The sequence below is a fragment of the Anthonomus grandis genome, chromosome 12 (genome assembly GCF_022605725.1).
Source record: "Anthonomus grandis grandis chromosome 12, icAntGran1.3, whole genome shotgun sequence".
In the NCBI taxonomy this organism is placed as follows: domain Eukaryota; kingdom Metazoa; phylum Arthropoda; class Insecta; order Coleoptera; family Curculionidae; genus Anthonomus; species Anthonomus grandis.
In genome coordinates this window covers 1,318,605-1,331,087 of record NC_065557.1, presented here as the reverse complement: position 1 = coordinate 1,331,087, position 12,483 = coordinate 1,318,605, and the positions used below count along the sequence as shown (strand labels likewise).

Below are 12,483 nucleotides of genomic sequence, written 5' to 3'. Positions count from 1 at the left end.
GAAATTGCTTTCCAAACAAATTGGTACCACTCCCATTGAAATATCATGAACCGTTTACGAGATATTGGCATTTTAAGAAATATATAACTTGAGCCTACCTGTATATTTTCGAAACCTAAATATGTGAATATCTCGTAATCTATCAAAGATAACCCCATAGTGTTTGGGTTCATTGTAATCAGAACAAAATTCCTTATTTAACTGTCTTATTATGATATTTTATTTTAATAAAAACTTCGATTTTTGTTGCTTTTGACTCACCCTGTATATTATTTTACTAAGTGAAAATAAAGGAAATTGCTTTCCAAACAAATTGGTACCACTCCCATTGAAATATCATGAACGGTTTACGAGATATTGGCATTTTAAGAAATATATAACTTGAGCCTACCTGTATATTTTCGAAACCTAAATATGTGCATATCTCGTAATCTATCAAAGATCACCCCATAGTGTTTGGGTTCGTTGTAATCAGAAGAAAATTCCTTATTTAACTGTCTTATTATGGTATAATATCTTAATAAAAAATTTGATTCTTATTGCTTTTGACTCACCTTGTATATTATTTTACTAAATGAAAATAAAGAAAATTTCTTTCTAAACAAATTTGTGCAACTCCCATTAAAATTTCATTAACCGTTTACGAGATATTGGCATTTTAAGAAATATATAACTTGGGCCTACCTGTATATTTTCGAAACCTACATATGCAAATATCTCGTAATCTATCAAAGATAACCCCATAGTGTTTGGGCTTTTAATAATCAGTAACAAAACCTCTATTTAACCCCATTATTACCCTGCCCTTTTGACGTCCCTGGTTAAATATTAACCCCCTAAAAGGCCGATAATATGACGTGTTCAAACACAAAACTCTCATAAATGATTCACTGGTATATATAAATAATAAAGTAATGACGAGCGAATTGAACTTCGGCCTGACCGATCCAATTTATTCGGACTTCATACTGGATAATTCAAGGCTCAGGGAAGGCGTATCGATTTTATTTTTTTTTTAAGTTCGTGTCGAAGGTAAATGATAATACGACCGGGGGGCGAAATTCTCAAGTGAATTCTCCCGTCCGTGTCACGTCCTCAGGATCCGACACAATGTAACCCATTGTCTGAAAACGGCTTAAGGCACTTTTACCCCCTTGTCCTCCCCTGCCCTCCATCTTTTGTTGGTCAATAAGGGAATTCTTTCTCTTCTACTCTTCTATTTTCCGAATGAAATCCGGTTTTTCCAATTTTTCCAGAGATTGGTGGAGATGGAGGATTACGCGGAGGGAGAGACGCCGAGATGTCCCACCCCCGGACCCCCGCCCTACGACTCGGTCGTCATGTCCGACAAGACCCGAACAACCACGAAATCGTCCGATAGCACCGGATTGCCGAGTTACGAGGCTGCGCTGCGCAGTTTGGACGTTCCCTCTCCTACGCATCAGTTTAATTTGCATCAGTACGCATGATCCAAGGAGAAAATTTAAGAATTTTGTTCTTTTAATGTTAATGTATGTAGAGGTTTAAAGCAATTAACTAGGAGCGGTAGGAAGGAAGGTTTTGTGTAAATACTTATAAGGAAATTAGAATTTATGGTGCTAAAGGGTCTGGCAAAGAATGTTAGACGTATTATAGATATGTTTGCATTATAGGGGTCAAAGGGTTAGATCAAAAAAGACACTAGTTTGTTTTTTTCTTTTTAAAGTATTTTATTAGAAATATAATAAAACAAAAATAAGTCACTTATAGGAATTGATGTATATGCGACAAACACTGTATTGTAATTTTTTTTTTTGTAGGTTTAGACGAACGTAAGGCGTGTGTATATAAGTTTCATATAATATGTACAAAAGTATTTGTTAATATATGTAATTTTTAAAAGTGGATATTGTTATACTTAAGATTCCCATGTATTTAGTCTAAATACTATTTCCAGGCGAGCCACAATGTTCCTGGAAGGTGGGATGCGGTAGAAAGTGAAAAAGTCGACTTTTGACCCTTAAATTGGCATAAATGTCCATCTGACATCCAGAAATCATTTACGATCGCTATGAAATTGTTTCTCTCGTCTGTATTTGATCCAGATACGTAAGAAAAGTAACATTTCCAGACGATCCAGAATTTTCCTGGAAGGTGAGATGCGGTAGAAAGTGAAAAAGTGGACTTTTGACTCTTAGATCGTCATAAATGTCCATCTGGCATCCAGAAATCATTTACGATCGCTATGAAATTATTTCTCTCATCTGTATTTGATCCAAATACGTAAGAAAAGTAACATTTCCAGACGATCCAGAATGTTCCTGGAAGGTGAGATGCGGTAGAAAGTGAAAAAGTGGACTTTTAATCCCTAAATTGGCATAAATGTTCATCGGACATCCAGAAATCATTTACGATCGCTACCAAATTATTTCTCTCGTCTGTATTTGATCCAGATACGTAAGAAAAGTAACATTTCCAGACGATCCAGAATGTTCCTGGACGGTGAGATGCGGTAGAAAGTGAAAAAGTGGACTTTTGACCCTTAGATCGTCATAAATGTCCATCTGACATCCAGAAATCATTTACGATCGCTATGAAATTATTTCTCTCATCTGTATTTGATCCAAATACGTAAGAAAAGTAACATTTCCAGACGATCCAGAATGTTCCTGGAAGGTGAGATGCGGTAGAAACTGAAAAAGTCGACTTTTGACCCTTAATTAGGCATAAATGTCCATCTGACACCCAGAAATCATTTACGATCGCTACGAAATTATTTCTCTCGTCTGTATTTGATCCAAATACGTAAGAAAAGTAACATTTCCAGACGATCCAGAATGTTCCTGGAAGGTGAGATGCGGTAGAAACTGAAAAAGTGGACTTTTAATCCCTAAATCGGCATAAATGTCCATCTGACATCCAGAAATCCTTTACGATCGCTACGAAATTATTTCTCTCGTCTGTATTTGATCCAGATACGTAAGAAAAGTAACATTTCCAGACGATCCAGAATGTTCCTGGAAGGTGAGATGCGGTAGAAAGTGAAAAAGTGGACTTTTGACTCTTAGATCGTCATAAATGTCCATCTGGCATCCAGAAATCATTTACGATCGCTATGAAATTATTTCTCTCATCTGTATTTGATCCAAATACGTAAGAAAAGTAACATTTCCAGACGATCCAGAATGTTCCTGGACGGTGAGATGCGGTAGAAAGTGAAAAAGTCGACTTTTGACCCTTAAATCGGCATAAATGTCCATCTGACATCCAGAAATCATTTACGATCGCTACCAAATTATTTCTCTCGTCTGTATCTGATCCAGATACGTAAGAAAAGTAACATTTCCAGACGATCCAGAATGTTCCTGGAAGGTGAGATGCGGTAGAAAGTGAAAAAGTGGACTTTTGACCCTTAAATTGGCATAAATGTCCATCTGACATCCAGAAATCATTTACGATCGCTACGAAATTTTTTCTCTCGTCTGTATTTAATCCAAATACGTAAGAAAAGTAACATTTCCAGACGATCCAGAATGTACCTGGAAGGTGAGATGCGGTAGAAAGTGAAAAAGTCGACTTTTGACCCTTAAATTGGCATAAATGTCCATCTGACATTCAGAAATCATTTACGATCGCTATGAAATTATTTCTCTCGTATGTATTTGATCCAGATACGTAAGAAAAGTAACATTTCCAGACGATCCAGAATGTTCCTACACGGTGAGATGCGGTAGAAAGTGAAAAAGTCGACTTTTGACCCTTAAATTGGCATAAATGTCCATCTGACATCCAGAAATCATTTACGATCGCTACTAAATTATTTCTCTCGTTTGTATTTGATCCAAATACGTAAGAAAAGTAACATTTCCAGACGATCCAGAATGTTCCTGGAAGATGAGATGCGGTAGAAAGTGAAAAAGTGGACTTTTGACCCCTAAATCGGCATAAATGTCCATCTGACATCCAGAAATCATTTACGATCACTATGAAATTATTTCTCTCGTCTGTATTTGATCCAAATACGTAAGAAAAGTAACATTTCCAGACGATCCAGAATGTACCTGGAAGGTGAGATGCGGTAGAAAGTGAAAAAGTGGACTTTTGTCCCTTAGATCGTCATAAATATCCATCTGACATCCAGAAATCATTTACGATCGCTACTAAATTATTTCTCTCGTTTGTATTTGATCCAAATACGTAAGAAAAGTAACATTTCCAGACGATCCAGAATGTACCTGGAAGGTGAGATGCGGTAGAAAGTGAAAAAGTCGACTTTTGACCCCTAAATCGGCATAAATGTCGATCTGACATTCAGAAATCATTTACGATCGCTACGAAATTATTTCTCTCGTCTGTATTTGATCCAAATACGTAAGAAAAGTAACATTTCCAGACGATCCAGAATGTTCATGCACGGTGAGATGCGGTAGAAAGTGAAAAAGTCGACTTTTGACCCCTAAATCGTCATAAATGTCCATCTAACATCCAGAAATCATTTACGATCGCTATGAAATTATTTCTCTGGTATGTATTTGGATCCAGGATGTTTCTGCGATGTGAAACGCAGTAGAAACTTAAAACTTGAACCGTTATAATATTGGGCAAAATACGAACGAAACTGGTTAGAACCACATTTACTCGATAAACATTTAATAATAAAACTTACCGAAATTCCCAACAATAAATAAATAAAACTACGAAATGCAGCGATAATACAGAACGCAAGGATGTCATGCAAATTGCCTCGAGTGCGGGTATCTGACGGATGTGGGTTGTTAAATTTAATTTCAATAAATAATAGGAAGCCGATAGAAACATTACAGCGTTATATCTAATCAAATGGTTACATAATGGGGAATTAATTGGACCATTAATTGCATATACTGTATGGTAAGAATTATCTAACCATTCTTCTCTCTTTCTCATGTAGGTCCTAAGTGTGACTATTTGAATTTGCGGTAGAATTGTTTCCTATAAAAAAAAAAGGTTGACGACGGTTAATTCAAGAGACGAAACGTCGTATCATCATGCTTTAAAAAAAATGTTTAAGCAAAGCCTTAACTTGGAACACCCTCTACATGTTTTATGAGAAACGCTAGTAAAATATTACAATAGAAGCTGTCAAATCAATAATTTTTTTTTCCTAACGACCTTATCAAGGTCAACCGAAAATATAATTATTGAAACTAAAAAAAAAAGTACAATTCAATGTGAAGCCATGAAGCAAAAAGTATTTAATTTTCTGCGTCACAGTCTAAGCATATAAGTTGGCTAAAAATGGCTGGCTTGGGTAAAGAAGAATCGACGTAGTACTTAGACTGTGAGTCACCATATCATGTTAAAACATTTTAGGGGATTTGGGATTTTAAAGGAGTTTAGTCTCGCTTTTTCCGCATGACAACAATAAATACTCCTTCAATATAAACAATTTGATTTAGACTGTGAATTAAAAAAAAATATTTTCAAACAAACCCACTAAGAAAGAATGATTTTTTTTTTATTTTTTACTTTAGAGGCATGTCACAGTATAACTGCTTAAGAATGAATAAAAGAAAAATGTATACTATTATCAAAACAATATGCCAAACTGGACCCAAATCACACTGAAGCTTTCCGACAATAATTCAAAGAGGAAACAGATCCATATTATGAATAGAGGAGGTCCTAGGTTACTCTATTAAGGTACATAAGATGCCTCTATTTGTACAGTAAAACTTCATAAGCCAAATTGCAAGTATACCTATAATCAAGTAAAATTTTGTGACTTATTTCATCAAATGCCTTCGGACAGTCAGTCATGAATAGATTGGTTGTTACTGATAATTATTGATTCAAAGATTTTGCCTAAGGTACTTGGCTTATAAAAAAAGAAATAATAAAGAACATTGGGGAAAACTTTACCACTAATAAACTTTTGGATCAATCTTCACATTGTTGTTAAGGTACATAGTTTGTGGTTTGTTTACTAATTGGATGTAGTAGTAGTAGTATTTATTAATAATAATATACATACAATGCATTATTACAAGTCAAGTCACTTACTTACAATTAAAGATAAAAGATAAAATACAAATTAACAAGTTTTGCCCAGAAGCATGATAAAATATAACATCTAATCACAATATTTTCACTAAACCTAAAACACTTAACATACATTCTTATTAAGACAATATTAACATATAAGATTAAAATTAAAATTGGGATGAGAAGTACTCTTCAAATGAGTAGAATGCACCCCTCAAGAGATGCATTTTTATTTGTTTTTTAAACTGCGGAAGGCTAAGAGATTTAATGTTTGTTGAAAGACAATTATAAAATTTTGGTGCAAAGTATCTGGTTCCATTTCTTGATCTCTCAAGCCGACTAAACTCAGGCACTAGCTCATTACAATTCCTAGTTTCATAATTATGAAAATGTAGGTGGGTTCTATAGTGATCCAGATTTTGGTGAACACGCAAGAGGCACTGCATAATGTACACCGACGGCAAAGTTAATATTTTAAGCTTCCGAAAAGATTCCCTACAGTCATCTCGGTAACCCTGACCAGTCACAATACGAATACACTTTCTCTGCGGCCCAAATACTTTATCTATATGGCAGGAATGACCCCATGTCAGTATGGCATAAGTTAGCTGTGAGTGAAAACTACTATGATATGCTGTAAGTAAGACCTGCAAGGAAGTAATTCCCACTAGATTTCTAAAGAGGAATAACAGACTGGACAGTTTGACTATATGTTGTTCCCAAGTCAATCCTGGATCAAGGTGAACACCAAGAAACTTAGCCTCATCTGAACAGCTTCCAAAAGCAGGATGCTCAGTCAATGTATTGTGCCGCAAAGTAAAATTAAGTGTTTGTGACTTTGAACTATTGAGAGAAAGACGATTTGCCAAGAACCATTGAAAGAGGTTCGGGGTCTGGAGATCTAAATTAATGATATTTGAAGGGTGATAACTTTGATAGTAAATTGTGTCGTCAGCAAACAGAACAGTGCTAACAGAGCCCTCCTGTGAAAAGGCCAGATCATTTATGTAGATAAGAAATAGTATGGGTCCCAAGACAGACCCCTGTGGAACTCCATATTTCAAAGGCTTAATATCAGACTTATTCTGATTAAAGACAACAAACTGGAGGATGGATAAAAGACCAAAAACTGATCGGATCCTCATTTGCATTATGTTCAACTGATGATATGAACTGTTGTTCTATGAAAATGTTGATAATCTAGCCGAGTTTGAACTTTAACTTCTTTTCGAACAAAGCATAAAGTGTATGTAATATAACTCAACATAATTTTTATTTTATGGCAATGTTTTAAGGATTGTACTTTTAAACTTAATTTAGGGTACTTAAGCTATGGCAGTGCAAGAGTAGAGTTCTTTCACAACAAAGTCGGGATGCTGCATCAATTTGTAAATCATCCCTATTTAAGAGTCGAATTATGTTATATAAGAAACCAAAATTCCCCTTCAAGTAGTTGTTGATATAGGATGATTGAATTAGGCAACTGCAAAGTGAATTTCAAGTAGGAAACCTTTTTTTTCACCAAAAGATTGCAACATAAAATCTGTAATTCCAACATGACCCATAGCTAAAATAAGTTTCCTATTCAGATCATTTATCACAAATATTTAGAAACTGATTTAAAATCTTAGCTATTCCTAATATAAGGTAAAATTGTGGTACCTATACACAATACAAATATAACATAATAACTCTTTTATATGAAACTTTTGTCTCAAAATATAAAATATGTTTCACTTTGCCCCTATAATTATCGAGCCACTATCACCTCTCCGATTTCTATCTGTAATCTTGCAAGGTATTCTCAATTTAATTATAAATTATATCTAAATTTTAAAATAATATGAAATGAATACACAAAACTTAGACTGAACCAAGTAATTCATTATTAGGTAGCTGTAGGTAGTTCTCAGTAGTATAAATCAATATACAAATCCCAAATAATGTCATTTAGAGGTTATGTTTGATTGAGGATTGAGGTTATGATTGAAAAGTTTGAGAATGGATATTTTAATAATGAAGTGTATTTCCGCGAATAATGACGTTCCAGAATTTGTTCCCATCCAAGATATCGAACCGAATGCATAAACATCGTAAACAAATTAAAATGAAACTTTCTCGGAAAAAGTGAGTAATTACACCATTTAATTCACCACACTGGCTTGCTTATGCGGGTTTTTCTAATATACTTAGACGTAATTAACTTACTCAATTTAAATATGAATATAATTATAATAAGTTGCTATTATAACACTTACAAACAGTTAAATCCGCTTATTCGTCACTCACACGCACCACACTTTATATACTTCCAAATGGGTTTTTTTATAATAATTGTACACATAAGGAGTGTTCCACTAAATGATTCCTTATGCCCGGATAACTTTTAATTAATGAAAAGACCGATTTCCATGCAACGGCGACGATAACCCCGTAAACCGCGAACTAATAAACTATTTTTAAAGTGTTTTGAAATCAAACCGTTGAAAAATCACACGGAGATGAACGAATGTCGTCGGGAGAGTTTTTGCGTGTTGTTTAGTTTTGAGGTTATGTTATGTTCTTATATTATATTTATTAAACGGTGATGGTAGATTTATGGTTTTACCACTCGCTACCATTGCTTAGTAGAAAGAGTACGGTCTATAGAAAAATTTTTTGAATATTCCCTAAAAAATGAAAAAAAACTTCTTACTAAATGACGTCATTTTCAAAACGTTGGTATGCGAAAACTCTCCGATATGTCTATTTTGCAGGAGGATGTGCGGCAGTGTTGCCACATTGGACAAAAGTTCCTAAAGTTTAGGTAAAAGTCGGCAGTTATTAACGAAGTTAATGGAAGGAATAAAGTTCGGTTTTTACTTGGAATTTCTTACAAGTTGTAAATGAATTGTTCAACGTTTCTATTTTAGCACGCAACGTTTGTTTATATTTTTTAATTGTGCCTGCGGCTTATGCAACAAAATGTAAGATGGTGACACAAGTTACTATACAAAAAAATCGACATAGAAATAAAACTTTGAACAAAGTAAACCAACTGGCCTGACACCTTTATGTAATAAAATAATATAATATAATGAAAGCTAAGAAAATAGCTTCACAATCCGGCAACGTTGTAGTGTTTAGTTTGACTCTCCTGAATAGGTTATATGTCAAATGTCAATAATTTGACAGTTATTTATAAACGTCAACGTTCCTCAATTAAAGGAGGCAATTTGGTAAACAACTTTGAAAGTGTTATTTTTTTTAATTTAATATAGGAATAAAGCAAAAATATTTTAGATCAATATAAAAGTGATAGTGCGCGATAATGCTCTAGTATACTTTTAATATTTGTGTCCATAAATAAATAGAGAAGCATGGGAAAATCGTGCTCCATATACAACAAAAATTTTCGTTTTTTTTTTTGTTAAAAAATGACTCAACATTTTTTTTGTTTTAATTTAATGGATTTAAGGTAAGCTTCCAAAAAAAAACTAAAAAATCATTGGGTCCTAAATTACTCAATCACCTATTTAGGGTTTTTTTTTTAATACATCAGTGAAATTTTTAGGGTGATAAAGTATTTAGTGGGAATTTGAGGTTATGTTCCCGTTTGGTGGGTTTACCACTAAATTTAGGGTTTTTTTTTATACATACAGTGAGATTTTTAGGGTGATATTTAGTGAGTAGAGGAAAATATTGTTATAGTAATAATGATCCTTTTTGGAAATACAATTTTATGGGTAAGCCAGAAAAATTAAACGGAACTCTCTTTTTATCGCGTTATTCCGATATCTTGCGTCTTTGTCAGTGTTCATAGATGAAAAAGACGGATGCAGACTCAGGTGCTTAAATTTCTTGTAGAGCGACGAGGACGCAAGATGAAGGAATCACAATGGAGAAACAGAAATGTAAACATTTCATTTCACTACAAAATAAAACATGTCCTTATTTAATGTCTGTGTATTAGCTTAAAGCGTCATACATTTTAGGCATCGTAATATACTTTAGTGGGAAAAAAAATGTAAAGCCATTTTTAGAGGTCCTCTAGTGGGAAAAAGACCTATCTGGCAACCCTGATATTAAATGAGAGGGTAGTGTTGTCCTTGTCACACTAATTAAACTATGATAAAAATACATAATTTCCAGACGAGCCTGATAGTACAGAAGTGAAATTGTCGTATTTATTACTATTATTTAAATAATGTATTCACGCTGTTCAATATTGGCAAAAGTTTCGGGCCAAGTAAACTCGCGAGTCACAGTCTAAGGTTCATATCGGCCAACGAAAACACATTTTGGTCGGCTTGTACGTTTATACTGTGACACTGAAAATAATAATAAACATTTAATACCTAGCCTGTAATATGCACGGTGATGATTTAGGACCCTCAAGTGCAAATGAAAACATAACCTTAACGTCATCCGTCACGTGTCAGTTGTAATAAGTATATGAAGTCACTCACAGTGATAAATTATTTATTTTAGCGTAAATTGAGTGAGTCACAGTCTCATAACGTAACATAAAAAAAATTAGTGTGACATAAAAATCGAAACATAACCTAAAAACGACATCTGTCACTTCTGTCAGTTGGAATTCTAATGTCAATAACAATGTTGCCACAATGTTGTTTTTATAAAATTTAAATTTATTTATCCTTTTGAGTTAATATGTATTTTAAACAGGGAGTCACAGTCTAAGTATCATATGAATCCTACTTTATCCGATTACAACTAACTTCTGACCGGCTTGCATGCTTTAGACTGTGACCTCAAAATTAAAATATAACCTTGACCTTGAAAAGTTAATGTGAATTATCTTATAACCCAATAATTAACTGCATTACACTTAAGTTCAATTTTCATAATAATATCTCCATCTCAGTCTAGCATATGGGAGAGGAGGGTAATAAAATAATGTGGTTCGCTCACATACAAAATGGCCGTCTTTTGAGGAGAAAGGCGGGGCCTAAAGTGGCGCCACTATTCGGATTTTTTTGGCGCGAAATTTAAATAATTTTCTTATTTTAGTTTTATGGAATTTTTTGGGGTATTTTTTTTTAATTTTCGCATTAATTTTGGAACTTGCCAAAATCGAAAAAATTAAATTTTTTTGACAGTTTATATTTTGTTTATTAATATTTAATATGCCTGGAAAAAAATAATCAATTTCCTGGTATCTCTACAAGCCAGGCAGAAATGGGATTTTCCATGCATTACATTAAATAACTTCAAACGTATGGAGAATTTCCCAATAAGTTTTCAGCTGTTTTTCTTTAAACAACAGTTGAAAAAATCCTGGAAAAAATTAGAAATTTCATAAAATTACTGGATAAAAAGGAGAGTCCTGAAAAGGTCCAAAAGGAAGAAATAAGAAAGTTCTTAACCTGCCTTAATAAAAACAGGAAACCTGTTCAACTTTCTAGGAAAAAATTAAAAATTTCCTTTAAATTGTTTTTGTTTTAGTGCATCTACTGTAGTACAACAACAACTGCAAGGAGAAACTTAAGAGCAGGTACGTACTCATTACACATAACCAATTAATTCAAACAACATGACTTCAAATGCCTGAAATAAATTATTTAAACTACTTGGAAAAAAACGATTCCAGAAGTCTGGAAAGTCCAAAAAGTCGTCACAATAATTCATACGGTTTTTTTTAAATTAATAAGTATTTTGGGAGTTTTCGTATAGCAACAATTTACGATGCGAATAAATTGAACGTATATAAACAAACGAAGAGCCTTGAAAAGTGCACCACAAACAGAGTTTTATAACTTGTTCGACGAGCTTAATTAAAGTTTATGAAAGGCGAACATGTTTGTTATTATTGCGTCTCATTATTAATTAATTACGCCAACATAATACCATAAGTACACATGCAATAAACCACTCAATTTGTCAATGAAGAATGAGTAAGCAACAGCTGTTTTGACCCTAAAATGGGTTCATAGAGAGTATGAGTTAATCGTGTGGTACTCACCCGGGGTGCGTCTACAAACAAACGCCAATAATGATCCTAAATGAAGAAGTACTTTGTTGATACACACACAGACACACAGAAAACAGTGAGCAGGATCACATAATAACGAAAGAAACGAACATCCACGGAACCACGTCGCACCAGGTATGATGAAAATCAAGGTTGGGCGATGGCCTCATGAACGCGACCAGACGGTCGTACCGGTCGGTCGGTTTTATTATTCTCGTTTCGTTCGGCTTCGGTAGTGAATCGGACGTTTTTACTAAATTTCCTAAATGTCTTTCGAAAATGTTAAATATATCAAATAAGTCGAAGCAAAAATTGTAATTCGACACCGTAGAGAGCACACTTTACTTATCTAATTTATTACCATCGGCCTCTCTTAAATTTGATTGGTGTTAATATAAACACAGACGATGGATGGACGATGTCTTTAGAACCGTTTTCAATAGAAGATAAAACAATCTGCCTGTTTTATTTCGTACCCGTTGTGTTATATTTTAATAGAAAAATTA

General features: G+C 33.9%; 2 protein-coding genes across 7 annotated transcripts in view; one reads left to right on the top strand and one right to left on the bottom strand.

The window, feature by feature from the left end:
* Positions 1-1,819, top strand: part of LOC126743172 (uncharacterized) — a 28,148-nt gene extending 26,329 nt beyond the window's left edge. For both annotated transcript variants that reach the window (XM_050450154.1, XM_050450153.1), the window contains exon 5: positions 1,257-1,819. In XM_050450154.1, coding sequence (XP_050306111.1) covers positions 1,257-1,469 — 213 coding nt within the window. In that variant the 3' untranslated portion in view covers positions 1,470-1,819. The remainder of the gene's footprint in view (positions 1-1,256) is intronic.
* The window catches only part of LOC126743167 (probable beta-hexosaminidase fdl), a 136,633-nt gene that overhangs the window by 67,678 nt on the left and 56,472 nt on the right, over positions 1-12,483 (bottom strand). For 3 of the 5 annotated variants that reach the window (XR_007662799.1, XR_007662800.1, XM_050450146.1), the window contains exon 1: positions 11,969-12,131. The exons of 1 other annotated variant lie outside the window; for it this stretch is intronic. The gene's annotated coding sequence lies outside the window, so the exon portion shown is untranslated. Of the gene's footprint in view, positions 1-8,261; positions 8,483-11,968; positions 12,132-12,483 lie in introns of those variants that run through there. One more of the 5 variants, XM_050450147.1, reaches the window with a different exon arrangement.